The sequence below is a fragment of the Podarcis gaigeae genome (genome assembly GCF_964106915.1).
Source record: "Podarcis gaigeae genome assembly, chromosome: 12".
NCBI classification, from domain to species: Eukaryota; Metazoa; Chordata; class Lepidosauria; order Squamata; family Lacertidae; genus Podarcis; species Podarcis gaigeae.
In genome coordinates this window covers 11320446-11337084 of record NC_139688.1, presented here as the reverse complement: position 1 = coordinate 11337084, position 16639 = coordinate 11320446, and the positions used below count along the sequence as shown (strand labels likewise).

General features: G+C 37.6%; 1 protein-coding gene across 5 annotated transcripts in view; it reads left to right on the top strand.

The window, feature by feature from the left end:
• PRKAG2 (protein kinase AMP-activated non-catalytic subunit gamma 2) overlaps positions 1 to 14957 on the top strand; it is a 205081-nt gene extending 190124 nt beyond the window's left edge. For all 5 annotated transcript variants that reach the window (XM_083705128.1, XM_083705131.1, XM_083705129.1 and 2 more), the window contains 8 exons: positions 3108 to 3153; positions 4586 to 4640; positions 5390 to 5516; positions 7257 to 7422; positions 8400 to 8437; positions 9627 to 9773; positions 13095 to 13188; positions 14203 to 14957. In XM_083705128.1, the coding sequence (XP_083561254.1) occupies positions 3108 to 3153; positions 4586 to 4640; positions 5390 to 5516; positions 7257 to 7422; positions 8400 to 8437; positions 9627 to 9773; positions 13095 to 13188; positions 14203 to 14234 (705 nt within the window). In that variant the 3' untranslated portion in view covers positions 14235 to 14957. The remainder of the gene's footprint in view (positions 1 to 3107; positions 3154 to 4585; positions 4641 to 5389; positions 5517 to 7256; positions 7423 to 8399; positions 8438 to 9626; positions 9774 to 13094; positions 13189 to 14202) is intronic.
• Positions 14958 to 16639: the final 1682 nt, after the last annotated feature.

Genomic DNA, 16639 nt, shown 5'->3' with positions numbered 1-16639 from the left:
ATAAATTTACCACATTAGTAAAAAAACTATGCTGGTCAAATGGTGACTTATCACCAGGATAGTGCTGACCTATGCATTTCTGTTGCGCTGATGTAGCGGTTCTACTGTGACCAAAAGCATCATAGTGATTTATTGAATATAGGTAACAGTTGCCTGTAGCTCTTCAACAATGCTGGTTGTATTGCTTCAATCACATTTTCCCCAATTTGGCTTAGTATGGAGTAAACATGGTACCGTCCAGATTTTGTGGACTGCATCAGCCCCAGCAAGCATCTGCAGTAGTCTGGGATGTTGGGAGTTTTGGTTCACACTCACTGGAAGGCACTAAGTTGGCTATTTCTGGCTGAGGGAATGTTTGTTGTTAGTAATCCTTCAGTTGCTAAACAAAGTCAACAAGTTATTTGACATTGAAGTTTGACATTGTTCTAAAAGGAATAGCAGCAATAAAGAATGTATTATATTTGAATAGTTGAAAAGGCTACTCTGTAAAGTACCTATTAACTGTAGGTTTGTTTGTTTTTAATTTGTTGCAGCAGGAGAAGCAAAAGCTCTTTATTTTTGCATAAATGACCGTCAGACATTTAACTCACTGAAAATAAAGTCTTGCTCTGTCAGTTACTGAAACCATAAATTCACTAAATAGTGAATGGAATTAATCATGATGTAAATATAATTAATTTGGCGCAGTTCAAACAATCCTTCATATAATGGTTTGGAGGATCAGGCATAAACTGCAGGCATACATTTGCCCTTTTTGCTTACTCTCCTCCATTTCTGGTTTTCTGTAATCTGAATTGGGTAAATAATTGAATAGAGGCAACCAGAAAATGAAGGAGGGAATCCACAAAGAGAAAACATATGAGCCTGTCGCATGTTCCTAATCCACCAAACCTTGAATGGGCCATTATGTTTGACACAGTGAATAGATGTGATGAGAGATGAAATGCAATTTCGTGAATTTTAAGTGTGAACTTAGCACTATATCTTTTTGCACTTTGAAAACCATAATTTCAATTTCACAATCATTAGATGGGTGCATTTTGTAACTTTAACTTCCTAGAAACCATAGTTACTTCCTCTCCAGAGTTATTGTCCCCTTCCCTTCCTTGTTTTTTCATGCTACATATTCACAAGCACAAACCATGTTCATTGATCATCCCAGCTCAAATATGAATACAGCTTCCATTTTACAAAGGATGCCTAGTTTGCACTGTTGAAGTGAATTTCAAGAAGAAGAAAAAAAGAATAACATCTGGAGAGTGAAGGAAAGGGAGCACCATTAATGAGCATGACTCCTGATTTGCAAACCATGGTCTGTAGAGGAGCCAGGAATTTTAAATTAGCACTGCCGCATTTTCAGCATCAAATAAGGGAGTGTTCGTTTTTGTAAGGCAATAAAATCCAGCTGTACCACTGCTGTAAGAGTTGCATGCATTCCAATAGCTTATAAGTGTTTTCCATATTTGCTGATGTGTATGGATTCAGGGTTTTTTTACTCCATCATGAGGAAAGTTGGAGTACTGTAAGTAGAGTTTCTATTTTGCATTAGAGTGCCAAGCACCCATGCCAAGGGATTTCTGTACAAAGTTCAAGTTCTTTCCATTGCTACAAACATTCCTGCCATTACTCAAATCATTACTGTTGCAGTAATGTCAACAAGTCAACCTCTATATACCAAAATTGGTACTTGGTTTTTAAAGGGTGCTGCAAAGATTCATTCCCTTTAAAGAAGATTTCTTAGGCAGAGAAAATGAAATACGCTTCTTAACTCTTGTGGCTTGCATTCTTTAGAGCCTAGTCTAAAATTCAACATTCAAGAGCTCTTTTAACGCAAACTTCTGAATTATTGAAGCATGGTGCCATAGTGTCAGCAGATGGCAATGTTGTAATGTACCCTCCCACCTCTGCTAATGTTATTTTGGAACTGCAGGGAAAGATGCTGAACTCAATAACATTCTGGAATCTCCAGTTCTTTTGCTCCTCCTGTTATCTTGGGGTCTGGTAGCAATTTTATGCCAGGGTAGGGATGATACAGTGGATCTGCATATGTATGTTAGTGCAAAATGAGTGTGCAAAGAGGGCCTTTACCATACACAACTGTATAAGATTCTACAATGATATGCCAGTATAACTTTGAAGATTCATTCGCACATCTTGGACAAGCACACACGACACTACTGGGCATGTGTTGCAATCTCTTTCCCTTCCCTTATTAGTGTTAACTATGTTGCAGCATTTTATCTGCACTAGCATTAACTGTAGTTAGCTTTGAAATTAGGGTTTCTCCCTGACATGGAAAACTGCTTAGTTTAACGCAGATGTAATGCTGCAGTATGGGGAACACTAACCAGGGAAGGATGGAAGTTTCCGAGCCTGTGGAATGCTCCCAATTGCCTAATTGAATATGAAAAATCAAAAGTGGCATTTTCAGACTTAACTTTTAAAGTAAGTGTCTTGTAAAGAATGCACGTAGCTACCCATAACTGTACACAGCTAGTGATAGGGATAAGAGGCTGCCGCTGACACTCAAGTTATGATTTAATCTTAATCTACACAAGAAAATGGAAGATGTCCAACTTTTCTGCTTCAGCAAGATTTTTTTCATTATTTTCTTGACAGCAGAATGAATATATTTTGTTAGCAATGCATTCTATACCTGCTTATTTCAACCACTTTTCAGCCAAGTGCTCTGATTAGTTTTATCAGTGTAGGAAAATAAAATTTCATTTTCAAAACATGCAGATGAGAAGTTTGTTCATCCCAGTGCTGGCGTTAGCAATTAGTATTTTCCCACCAGCCTTAATTCCTGTTTGCTGTAATGTGCTTGCAACAGAGCATAAGAAAATGATTCAAATTAGAATGTAATTGTCAATTCCAGTGGCTGTGTATGCAGAAAATCCTAAGTATTTGTTCAGGATTTTGGTTTAGTTTCCAATTTGTCAGCCTTTCATTGCATTTTAAAGTCACCCATATTACTATAGTTAATCTCAGCATATTAACTATGTGCCTCAGTCCTAATTACTTGAAGGTAGATAGCCTTTAGTTCACTGGCCATTTTAAAATTATATGCTAAATATTTGAGCTTCAAACCTGTTTTTTCTTTGCAGGTACAAATCTATGAATTGGAGGAGCACAAGATTGAAACATGGAGGGGTAAGTACCCTTTGAAAGATATGCACTAAGAACGTGATTCACAACCTGTTATGCAGTACTATACTATGTGTTGTCCTTAATAGGGGAAAGACTATATAGTTCAGTGGTAGAACATCAGCTCTGCATGCAGAAGATCTCAGGTTAAATTCCCAGCATCTTCAGCTTGGGCCAGGAGACACCTTGCCTGAAACCCTGGAGAACCGCTGCCAGTGAGTGTAGACAATATTGAGCTACATAGACTAATGATCTGACTCAGGAATAGTTTCCTATGTTCCCTTAGCCTGAGAACCCAGATATACCTGGGCTGTGCCATGGGCTGTGGAAGAGATTCCAACACAAATGTGAGTGCTGGAATCCATCCTAATTGCTCATATCTTGGGAAAAGCTCAAGTCTGTTGTAGTCTGGATTCTGTAAAATTCTAAAGGGATTAGCTCAAATTAAGGCCTTTCTTTGCGGGAAGGATAAAATTACAGGAAGGTAGGACTTGGAGGTGTAAAGCTTTAGAGACAAAATTAATGCAGGTATTTTGGAAAAGCTCAAGTCCTCATTTTGGCAAGTAGTAAAAGAGATTATTGGATATGATCTATTGAATCCTAAAATGCTGCTTTGGGGATATTTGAAGGATCATCTGTAGCTGGAGGACTTTAAAACAGTGAATAGTTTACATGATAAGAGTTATCTTGGAAATCCCCCTTAAATTCTTTATTATCATCTTCATATGAGTGAATGTGTTATTTCTTACAAAACTTACATGTTGTAAGAGAGGATGCTCACCAGGCAAGTTTATTTAAAAGTGTTTTTTAAACAGTCCCTGGAAGATGAAAAATCACAGTAATGTTCACCTGTATGTGTTATATATTTCTGACTGGTGGTGTAAATTTTAATTATTACATGTTGCATGTTTTGATTTAAATATGGGTAATAATGGCTTTTTGTATTTATATTTTCATAAATATAAATTGCCTCCCTTTACCTCTTTCTACCTTACCAAGTCACTCCTCAGGAAATGATTGTTAGATAAAAAATTGAAGATCTTTCAATAAATGTTCATCTTGAAGATGTGTCTTCAGGACATGCTATGTGTTGCAGAAGAAGTTGGAAGTTCATTTATTGCTGCAGGTGCCTGAGAAGACAGTGGTGCCTTAATAACAAAAAGCACTTACATTAGTAATCTGAAACACTTCTTTAAAATACTCTCTGCTCAGCCTTTGCTGTCTACTTTTTAATGTTATTCATGTGTATTAATATAGTATTATAGTGACCTCTAGTGATTGCTCTTATGAACCACTGCCATTCTTTAATTTAGTAAATCATGGATTGTCCTCACTTTCATATGCCGGGTTCACAGCTAAGAGTGTGTGTGGATATTTCATGAAATACTATTTTTTATTATTAATTTATGAAGCATTGGTTTTGTTTTTAATTATACAGAGCTTTATTTACAAGAAACCTTTAAGCCTTTAGTGAACATTTCACCAGACGCCAGGTAAGATGCTTTTCTACTTTTGATTTCTTAAAATGTAAATTGTGCTGATACATCCATCACACAGCTGCAAGGGACAAGACAGATAGTGCACGTTAGCAATTGGTGTTTCTAAGTTTCTAACTTCAATTAAGTTTCTAAATTGGTGATAGGAACCTTTATGGCTTATCTTAGAATCTTTGGGGGTTTTGAATCTGATATTTTTTTGGGGGGGGGGGTAATGATTACACAAGAAATACTGAGGATATGGCATAGGTTTTCTTCCTTTCCGCTCCTGCTTCCAGTTACATGTATTTCTGTATGTAGTATTAGTATATTACTATATAAGGGAAGCTTGTTACGCTATAATTAACCATCCATTCTGTGTAACCCTTCCAAGCCAGCACAAGGACATTTAGTGAGAAAGCTGTTGTGTTTATTACTGTTATTGTCCTCTATTTTATTGTGCATTTGAATCTTAGTAATCTTCAGGTCCTTATAAGCAAAACATTCTCTTTCCCCACCCCATCACAAAGCATTTTCCTGTTTGGCTGACAGGATCTGATATAATATTGATGTTAAACTGTACTATACCTACTTTAACAATGATGTAATGAAATCATCTGCCCTTTAGCTCAGTTTTCACAGCCTTCTCAAACATTATTTACTAAAAATCACTTAGTTGGTAGAGTGTAGCTTTGGGGGAATGATCAAAGCTGTCTTCGGATATCACAGTAAGAGTATACTAACAGTTGCAATAACTTTCTCTTCAGCCTTTTTGATGCTGTGTATTCACTGATCAAAAACAGAATCCACAGATTGCCAGTTATTGACCCAGTGAGCGGAAATGCACTTTATATACTTACCCATAAAAGAATCCTCAAGTTTCTCCAGCTTTTTGTAAGTAAAATAATAAATTCCTATTACTTCTTGATGTTGGAACAGACAAAGCTCACTGTTACATTAGTCTTTATAAACAACTGTACTTATATGATCCATTTTCTTTGAATACTCTACACTTACACTGGTACAAAAATAATAGGTATGTTCCTGTTGTCTCTCTTCATGCAGTTGGTAGCAGGCCTTTACTCTGCACTAGTGATAAAAGTGTTTCCATTCATAATAACTATGCAAGAAGTATTTTAATTGGACCTGTGCAATCAAGCAGTCTCAAAAAAGACTCCTGAATAATCCAGTCACTTTTGCAGGTAAAACCTCATCACCCGGTTTGCATATGTGAGAAGAAAATCAAATCTTCTGCTTTCACTGCAGACTAAAGCACCGTTTCCTGTTACATACAAACTTGGAACATTAGTTTATTCTAACAAGATCCTGGATTCTTTTATCCTACTGGAGTTTGAATAAGGAACATTTCTTTAAGTTTTTATTTTAGTCAAAAGTGCAAGCTTCTACTCTCATTTCTTGTTCATAGAGGAGGAGTGGGTACAAATCCAAGGCTTGGCTTGCCTCATTTGCAGTCATCTGGCCTAGTTCAGTCACTTGAAACTGTAGGTGATTTTCCTAGTTTTTTATAAAGTTTAGGAGTATAATGAGATTATAGTTGAGAATTATCAAATGACCACATGGATGGTTTCTGTTGTCTCACTTTTCCGGTGACAAAATTTATTGTATTGGGATGGGTCACGCAAATAGCATTTACATTCAGATGGCAGCAACTTTATAGTGTTTACTGCCAAGAAACCTTCATGGTAAAGATCTATGCAAACTTTGCATTCTCATAATAGGGCTCACCACTGAGTTCAGAGACAGGATTGGAGCCAACCTGGGGCACTGAGAAAGGAAAGAGGTATTGGCATGCTCAGAGGAACTCTGAGGTTTGCAGAAGGAGAACATTTTGAAAAACAAACCACAAAACAGCCCAGTGAGGACTGAGCATGCTCAATAAGCACAGAATATTGATTGATTGTTGGAAAATAGAAATGTAGAATGGACAGGGTCATGATTGGCTGGCTGAAAACCTGTCCAGGAGCATTCCTACTAAGAGGCGAGGATACACTGCAACATTCTTGGAGGTTCCACTTGTCTGTAATTGGTACAATAAAAAGATAAGCTAGTAAAACTCCTTAGACATGCTATCTCTTTCATAACTCTCCTGCAAAATTCAGTGTGCTAAATGTCAAATGATACCTGGGTTATACGACACTCAGAAGTTCTAGCATGCAACCTTATATAAGGCGTTAATAATTGCATTGTGAAGCTTGGACAAGGAAGCAGCAAGCTTTGAATGATAGCTGTGCTGTTTCATTCATAACCTACATCTTCAAAACACCAAGGACACTTCTGCCACTGCAATCCATGCTGCAATTATAAAAGCTGTGAACGTGTTACTGTATATTGGATATTTATTGTGTTTTCCCAGTTCAGGGCATCCCTATATGGGCAAGAAACGTGGGACAGAATGCCAGAATAGAGTTCAACTTCGAAAACAGTATTAGCTTCATTCTAACGCATTTGACTTTGCCCACTAATCTTAAGCTTACTAGGCTACTAAAATATGTTACCAGTTGAAAGACGTGATAAGGAAATTCCTTGCGTGGTAATTTTTAAAACTGTGTGAGCTGTGTAGCTTAAAAATGGTAAAATATGCCTGTCAAACAAGTAGTATTTTACTTCTTCTAGGTGTCAGAAATGCCAAAGCCTGCCTTTATGAAGCAAAATCTGGATGAACTTGGGATAGGAACATATGACAACATCGCCTTTATACACCCAGACACTCCTATCATTAAAGCATTGAATATATTTGTAGATAGAAGGATATCAGCACTACCTGTTGTGGATGAGTCAGGTTTGTATTCAGTAAAATGGCTATCGTTCGGAAGGAAATAGTTTATTTTGCCATTGGTTATCTGTTGTAAGTGCTAAATTATCTGAGCCGCCTTATTAAATGGGAAAAACTAAAAGGAGAAAAAAGCTTCTTTATCACCCTTTGATCAATCTTTTATTCATAACATCTCTATCATCTCACTTGAATTAATTACATTTCTAGGAAACTAATAGAACAATGGTTCCATTCTGTTTTGGTTATCTTGTGTTTCATTATCATTTAAAGCTAAAAGCACATTTGCACATATCCCTTTTCCACTCTCATCAAACCCTATAGGATCTAGAACAAAATATATTTTTGCTTCTCTTTTCAGTTGTGTGTTTTCACTTCAATAAAATTACTCCTGATTTGCACCTCTATATTTATTATACTTCTGCAGTAATTTTATTTTCCTTCCATTCCAATATAATGTACAGAAAAGTGCAGATGGATTGTGCTTTTGCATTTCTTGAGTAAGGAAGGTGAAATTTGCCATTAATTATTTTCTGTGCTGAAATCATTGAAGCTAAAAATTCACTGTTTCCTAAAATATGTTCACCTTTTTATATGAATTCATCCTGCGCTATAACTTGTTGACTCAAAAGTAAGCATGTACAGAATCACAGGCCTAGTGTGTGTCATATACACAATGTGGAAGTAAACAAGCATGGGACCAAGCTGTAAATCTGTTAATACAACTTCTAGGTGTATTTACATCCTTCTTGAAGAAGTGTGCGTGCACACTAAAGTTTATACCCAGAACAAACTTAGTTGGTCTCTAAGGTGCTACTGAACAATTTTTTAAGTTGTATAGAGCAGTCTTTGTGCTGGCCAGGGACTGGTGGGAGTTGTACTCTTAAAACATTTGAACCAGGTTGACAGAGGCTAAATATAGAGTATTGTATTTGGTTTTATAGCTTAATTACCAACATAAAGTTTGTTTTATCTTCTGTTTTTAGGGAAAGTTGTAGATATTTATTCCAAATTTGATGTAATAGTAAGTATTTACATGTTTTATATCTTTTAAAATATATTTTATATCTCACACTTTTGCCCAGAGGCTTTTCCTAGAGTAGAATGGTCTTTTTTGCTCTTCAGTTCCTGATATTTCTATGTTAGTCTCTAACTTCAATTATTCCTATGATGGTTTCCATGAGTGCTTCTAGGGGGGTGGAGAGGTAAATTTCCTTGGAGAGGAGAGAGCAACTGGCAACCAACAAAAGACTGCAGTCTGTTACTCGGTGCAAACCTAATGGTGCCCCATCTCCTAATCAAGATTGGGATATCATAGGTTAGCATGCGCCTACATTCTCCCCTCTTCTGCGAGCACCCACCACTCAATTTGAGTTTTGTAGCTATCTATGATTAGTGTTAGAGGGACGCAGGTGGCGCTGTGGTCTAAACCACTGAACCTAGAGCTTGCCGATCAAAAGGTCAGCGGTTTGAATCCCCGCGACGGGGTGAGCTCCTGTTGCTCGGTCCCTGCTCCTGCCAACCTAGCAGTTCGAAAGCATGTCAAAGTGCAAGTAGATAAATAGGTACCGCTCTGGCGCCAACATAAACGGCACTTCTGTGCGCTGCTCTAGTTTCGCCAGAAGCGGCTTAGACATGCTGGCCACATTACCCGGAAAAACTATGTGGACAAACGTCGGCTCCCTCGGCCAGTAAAGCGAGATGAGCATCGCAACCTCAGAGTCGTTTGCAACTGGTCTTAACTGTCAGGGTTCCTTTACCTTTTTATGATTAGTGTTATGTTTACACACTAATTTGCACTAATCCACAGTTTGCAACCATGATTAAAGTGGAAATCTGGTGCAAACTGAAAGGAAATAGGACTACCCATTTGAGACAGGAAGGAGAGGAGTGTGCAAGCTCACTGGGTTTTCCTGATATCCTAAACTTGGTTTGGAGATTAGGAAACATTAATCTGCAAAGAGCCAATCATGTTTAGCAGAGGCACAATAGACCTCCTAACTGGCATGCAAGCTTGGTCATAATGTTATATCTTTGTGCAACCTAACATTGCACATATTTATTTGGATTGTACTCTTAGCGTATCTGGAGGACTGGGTTTTTGTTCCATTTCTGAAATGATCTTAGTAGCATCACATTCCTGATATAAGGGGATAATACATTGGGTGTTTCATTTAAAAAAAAAAGAGTCTTATGTAATCACTTTTTTTCAGAATCTTGCTGCTGAAAAAACTTATAATAACTTAGATATCACAGTGACACAAGCCCTACAACACCGCTCTCAGTATTTTGAAGGTGTTGTGAAATGCAGTAAGCTGGAAACACTGGAGACCATCGTGGATCGGATAGTTAAAGCTGAGGTGAGATTTCTTGGACCACAACACATTTCTGAGTAGTGTTGCTAACCAGAATTCCAGCTAACACAATTTCAAAGGAGGACTCGGATGATGTCTGCATAAGACTCCTTCAAAGGTGTGCTAGAATGTGCATTTAAACTTACATTTTATAATCCTACATAAAGCACAACGGCTCTGTACTTCATGGATTCTTTATTCTAACTTTTAAAGACTGTCATATTTCTTACACTTTCTTTAAAATAAAAAAGTAATTGAGCATGATGAACTACTACAGCCTTGGAGACTTCGGGTTTTGGCAAGCAGTGTGACCAAGCCCTGATTTTTGTGGAGATTGTGATGGCTACCTATGAAAACATGTGGCATTGTTGATGGACTGAAGTCTAAAGGTCTTTTACTGAAATGAAGAGGTGGGAGATTTAAAGTTGCTCTAACCTAAGGTTTATAGATGATAAACGTAGCTGGACAGTTGGTGGTTATATGAGAACTGTGACTTCTGCCATATTTTTTAAAACTTGATGAATATTAGTTTGCAAAGGCACATCACAGAAATATGGATTCTGCTAGCGCACCCTTTAATCAGTATTTATGTGACAACTAGTATACGTTGGTTGAAAGGGGAAAAGAAATGCAAACTTATTGAAATGTTCTTATAAGTTTAATACAAAGCACATAGTTCTGGATAAGGGTGTAATCAATAATTATGCTTTGCTTTCAAAATACTGCACGTTTTGAATTCTGCAGTAATACCAGAGACAGGACAGTTCTTCTGGGATAGTGCTGCCTTTTAGCTACAGGCATGATCACCTTGCAAGCAGCAGGCTAGGAAGTAGCTTCCCATCTAGTTATCAGAAAATGGGTATCCATTTGAGCTTCTAGATTCAAGCTCTTAGACATCCCCCTTAAAATCTTGTGATTTCTTCCTTCCTTCTCCCCTAGGATGGGACAGGATAAATGTTATGAGGTATATGGGAAACTTTCCCGTACAACCATCACCATTGTAATGGAACATAGACTCTTCCTTCACTGACAAAGCCAACCAAGCCATAATATGCTTTCTCGTTTTCCCCTCTCCCTGCCCAGTGCCCTAATTTCAGACCATAATTTGAAAAAGTGAAATGCAAAATATTCTGAGTTATATTTTTCATATGGGATAAAATCAGTTATGACACCCGATCAGGTGCACACAAAGCAAGAACAGGTAGCAATGGAAACTTTCCAACATAAACTAAGATAGGTGTGTGCTTTAAAATCAATGGTATATCCTTTTTATTTTATATATTTCTAAACACAGACATAGCCGATCTTACAATATCTTTTCAGAAAGATGCCATGTAATTATTTCACAACATACGTAGATACCAGAAATCTGAATTAGATTGGAGGATGGGTGGAGGTTTTTTTAAAGTAATTGGTTATTACTGTTGCGTCTTGGCAGATAAGTGTTTGTACTGTCACTTTATTAATCGATAGCCTTTGAGTAATGAAGCTGTTGAACTTGAGAAAGATGGCCAAGTGACTGACCATGTGATAGTCCATACTTAATAGTCATATTAAACCCATCCATCATAATAACCCTGTCTAAAGTATCGCCAACGTAAGAGGAACATATATAAAAATAGAATTTCCCCCCTTTTCTATTTCTTTCCTGTGTTCCCCATTTGTATCAGGTGGGTATGACTGTTCAAATACAAGAGAAGAGGAGCTCTAAGTTACCTGGCCGGTATGTAGTTCACCTCTGTCCTAAACTGTTGAAGTACCTTGACTTGAACTTTGCTATGTCTATTTCTTTGACAAAGGCCTCTCTTGCTCTTTGTTTCTTGTATTTCTGAGTTACTTTTAGCAAACATTTTGATGGAAGTTTAAAGTGGTTACAAAATTGGAAAATGGTTGAGAGCAATCATAAAACATCAAATGTTTAGTAGAGCCGAGGTCATTGTTGAGAGTCTGGTCGTTCTTTAAATGCTTTGTGGGAACTGATCATCTCACTATTTTGCGTCTTAATCATTTGGGCATCTTTCCCATAAACAACTGCTGTCTTACTCAAATGTCTTCGTGGCAAAGCTACAAGTACTCCATGATAAGTGTGCGTATTTAAAAACAGCTGAACAAAACTTTTGTCAGATTATAAAGCGAAAAAGATGTAGACCTACTCTAGAAAAGCATGTCAAGATAAGGTTGTGGACTTTTCCCTCTCAAACAGCTGTTCACATACCCCATATATGAGATGCCAACTGTGGCATACTCCGTGTGGGTTTATGGCACTGCTGTTGGCATGTTCCCCAGTTCAATTAACTAGATGCAAACTCACAAACAGAGGGCTGCTGGCACTGTCTACTCATCAATGCTTGACTGGTTGTACATTTGCCCAAAGGGGTGGCTGTGCAGTATAGCAAACTGCTTTTGAAACTCAGGAGATGTGATATGTGGGGAGGGTATGTTGTTTAAAAGTCCTACTGGGCATACACAAACTATAATATGCACCTAAAATAGTGGTGCATAAATTTTAAAGGCACATCATTAAGCTGACGTTGTAAATTAGGCTATTCTAATTATAAGTATGATTTAACTATGTATGGAACCAGTAACATTACACTTCACTTTTATAATAAAAATAGACTTGTTAGTTTTAGTCTGTTCCTTGTTAGATTATGTGGCAGTGTTTGGGTTACAGACAGTATCTATTTTTAACAAGAACTTTCCACTTGAATGTATTCATAATGAGTAGGAATAATTTCTGTTGAACTTTATATTCTGTTCTGACAATGAGGAAAATGCAAGCTGCACTCTCAGATTTCTTCTATTTGTCGACGGACAGTTCTTTACTGTTAAATAACACCTTGCTAGCATTTCAACAATTAGCCTTTCATAGCTGTGAAAAGTGAAATGTATTCTGCTACTGTGCAGCATGTCCCTGTTCAATTATAGAACAGTTGGGCCTCCAGTTATTCATGTAAAAGCCCACAGAAAAGATGTGAATGCAAGTGCTAACAGTGAGGGAAATTGGGACTGCTTTTTAATGACATACTGGTGTAAAACTAAATGGTCTGATCCAGGCTTCACCTAGCGGCATTGGAAAATGGATCCACTTCATGTTTTCTCTTTGTATCTCACTGTAAATTCGATTTGAATGTGGTGTGCCCTCTTGGGTCTCTGGAGCTGAACAAAAAATTGTTCTGGAAAGTCTCTATATTAATTCATTGAGGGGGAGTTGAGTGTCTTTCTAAATAGCTTGATTCACCTGGCTATTATTAACATGAACGTGGAGTGCACTGCTTATTGGCAAATACAGTAATCTCTTAATATGCTTTTGTTTCATGTTTGCAGGTGCATCGATTGGTGGTTGTGAATGAAGCAGATAGTATTGTTGGTATCATCTCCCTCTCGGACATCCTACAAGCTCTGGTGCTCTCACCAGCTGGTATGTATGCAGCATTTATGTATTGAGTTCTTCTGTAACATACAAAGTATCGTACAATAACTTTATGCTCACAACAACTCTTGAAAGTTGAGACTGATGCTGATTTCCTCAAGGCCAAGTGGGCTTCATGACTGAGCCAGTTGTCTCCTGTATTCACATCAAATGTCACAATGATAACCTTATCTTAAAACCAGCACATCTTTTAGTTAGCACCCCTAAAATGTGAATTTCTCCATTATGTGGAGAACTTGATTAATACTTGTAGTTATCAGTTAGTCGGACAGATTGACCCTTGTGCATGTTGGAGCATTGGTATGCACAGTAATCTCTCCCTTGCACACAAATGTAATGGACTGAACTTGCACTTGCACTTAGTGCCCTGGGCTGCCTCTGATATAGTAAGTAAAGAATTGTATACAGGCCACAACTGCTATGAATGCATTTGGGTGTCAGCAGAACTTTGCATCTGGACCATAATGTCCTCTAGCTAAAAAGTTTAAAATAATAAAAGGTACAGTGTATATTCCATTAGAGCTTAAAAGTAAAGTTTATACATTGTATGTTATGAATGGTCCAAACTTCCATAAAACTAAAAAGTTTGGCAGAATGCATAATGGCTTTGAAAATTTCACCCCTGGGTGCAGGGGTAGAAAGATCAAATTTTGCCAGGCACAAAAATGTTGAATGCTGGGCAAATGCAATCTCTCCTATGATATGAGAGTGTAGACCATAGGTAGGCAAACTAAGGCCCGGGGGCCGGATCCGGCCCAATCGCCTTCTAAATCTGGCCTGCGGACAGTCTGGGAATCAGCGTGTTTCTACATGAGTAGAATGTGTCCTTTTATTTAAAATGCATCTCTGGGTTATTTGTGGGGCATAGGAATTCATTATTTTTTTTTCAAAATATAGGCCGGCCCCCCACAAGGTCTGAGGGACAGTGGACCGGCCCCCTGCTGAAAACATTTGCTGACCCCTGGTGTACACATTTTCTCTCATCTACCTTTTCGTTAACAGGTGCCAAACAAAAGGAAGGTGAAACGGAATGATTGCTGTGAACGTATAAACCTTTGTAGAAGAACTTGATTGAAGTTACTGGGTCATCTTTGCCTCCAGAACACTGGCAGCACTAGAGAAGAGAGAAATAGGGATGAGTATGTGTGTATTGGGACTGCGTGTTGGGTAACTAGTCTATTACTTCCCAGTGACTGTCACACACAAAAAGCAGCATGACAAAAAGCTTATGTATTAAATACAGGCTTGCATTTCAAAATGTTTGCTGAAAGACTTCACATGATGTCCTTCATCTAAAATGCACTGTATCCTGAAAACAAACATCTTTTGTATTTGATAGAAGTCACTGCTCAGCAACAGATCTGTGACATAAGGCAAGTGTATGGCATATTCATATCATAGTGCCTTATGTCAAAAAGCCAACAATATGTCATTGCTGTTGCCCATCACAATAAGAGGAAGTATTGTGTGAAACGAGACACTGTATTTGAATGTTCAAGTCGCTAAACCTAAAACCAAATCAGTTTCAGTTATCATTAGATTTGTCATAAAAGCTGTAATTTGAATATCAGTAGATTACTTTAAGACTTTAATGACAGTTTTGTGTGTTTATAAATGTTGCATTCTGAAGAGATGGTAAAACAAGACTGATCTAAACCAGCTTTATTTATTTTTATTTTCTTGCAATTTTTTACACATCTTTGGTGGATAGCTAAAACTTCACCATATTCATTAATAAAACATTGATTGTTATATAAGAAGATCTCTCATTACTAAAAACAGTGGTGCAAACCATGTGGCTTTTAGATGGGTTGTACACAAGAGGCACAGAAATCAGGGGTTTGTCATGTATCACCACTAGACACCTCATATTTCCACGGAAAAGAAGCTATGAAAAAGTAATCAACAAAGGAAGGTGAATGTTGATTGCATATAAACTTGCAGAAAAGTAACAGTATCATGCTGGTATTCTGTAAAGATTGGAATGAAAACAAGGCTGTGAGAATAATTCCAAAAGTCCTACTGTGTAATTTTAGTAACAAAAAAATCCTAGGTGTCCAGAAGATGGCATAATCCACTTAAAAATACACCCATAAATCTCCACATGCAGTACAACCACATGTTCTGGCATATTCCATTTTTAGGGCGATTCAGATTAATTCCTTTCAGAAGGCAAACTGGTTATTTGTGTAAACTATAAACATATATTTGTTGTCCAAAATGTAGTTGTTTTTAAGGATGTGCTCTTCTCTTTTTAATAAGCTTATTTTTTAAAAAAATCAGAAAACAGGCAGTTCTTTTCCCTTTTGAGAAATTAAAGAAAGATATCTGTGGAAGACTCTGGAGTTGAATAGCTTCTTTCCAGGGAAGGTCCTGTCCCTTAAGCATCTATTTGTCCCCTGTACATGGTGTGGATATGTTGACTGTATACTAGCAGACTGTATCTCTGCAACAAGACTTCCCATCCCTACTGTTCAGACATCATTGTCAAAGTGCCTATGTTCAGTGCAATGTCTTGATTTTGGGGTGGGTTGTTGTAATAAAATACAGTCAGAGCGCTAGCCTCCCCAGCACTTTAGAGTGTACTTGATCATTAATTAACTGTTTCTTCTTAACAGGTTCTGCCCATTTTATAATTGTTTAAAATATTTACATTCCACCTTTCTGCCTTGCCAATGCCTGACAGAAAGCAAAAATTAGTACAGTCAAATAAATTTTTTTTAAGGGCAGTGATAAAAGCTGTGGGCTCTGTTCACTCCTCCAACCTTTCAGTGTTTGTGCTGAGGCTGTTCCAACTGTGTCTCTTGAAAAGTTTCGTGATAACCATTAGTTAACTTCGCTGGGGAAGGTTTGTTCCTTTTATTGTCTATTTCCTCCTATAGCAAATAGCTCTCTTTAACTATTACATAATGAAAGGAAGCCAGTAATTAAATCTTCATACACACCACACACAAATGGAACAGGCTTCAGGGGCAATTCATAAGTAATCCACACACCCAGTTGTGCTGCATAGGTAGCAATAAAAAGCACTAAACCTGGAATAAGGCATCTACTAATGTTGCAAGAGACCTTTGCTGAATGGAACTGCCTTGTGAATAAACATTACAGAAGACTTGGCCATGGAGAAGAACTAATGTGGAGTATATAGTGCTGTATTACGCCATGTAGAAACACACTGTTAATTCCACAGCCAGATGCTTATGAAAGAGCAGTGTGAAAGGAAAATATATTTGCTGTGTCTGGACATTCAGAATGTGACACAAGGCAAGTCCTAGTTTGCTTCTGCATCATTTATATTTCAAACAGGTGGTACATACGATACAAAAAACAAAAGGAACTGATTGTGCTTACAATCCAGAATACCCTGTTCCTTTTATCTACACTCCAAACCATTCTCCTGACCCCTCCAACAATACATGATGGTCTGTGCAAATTTCAT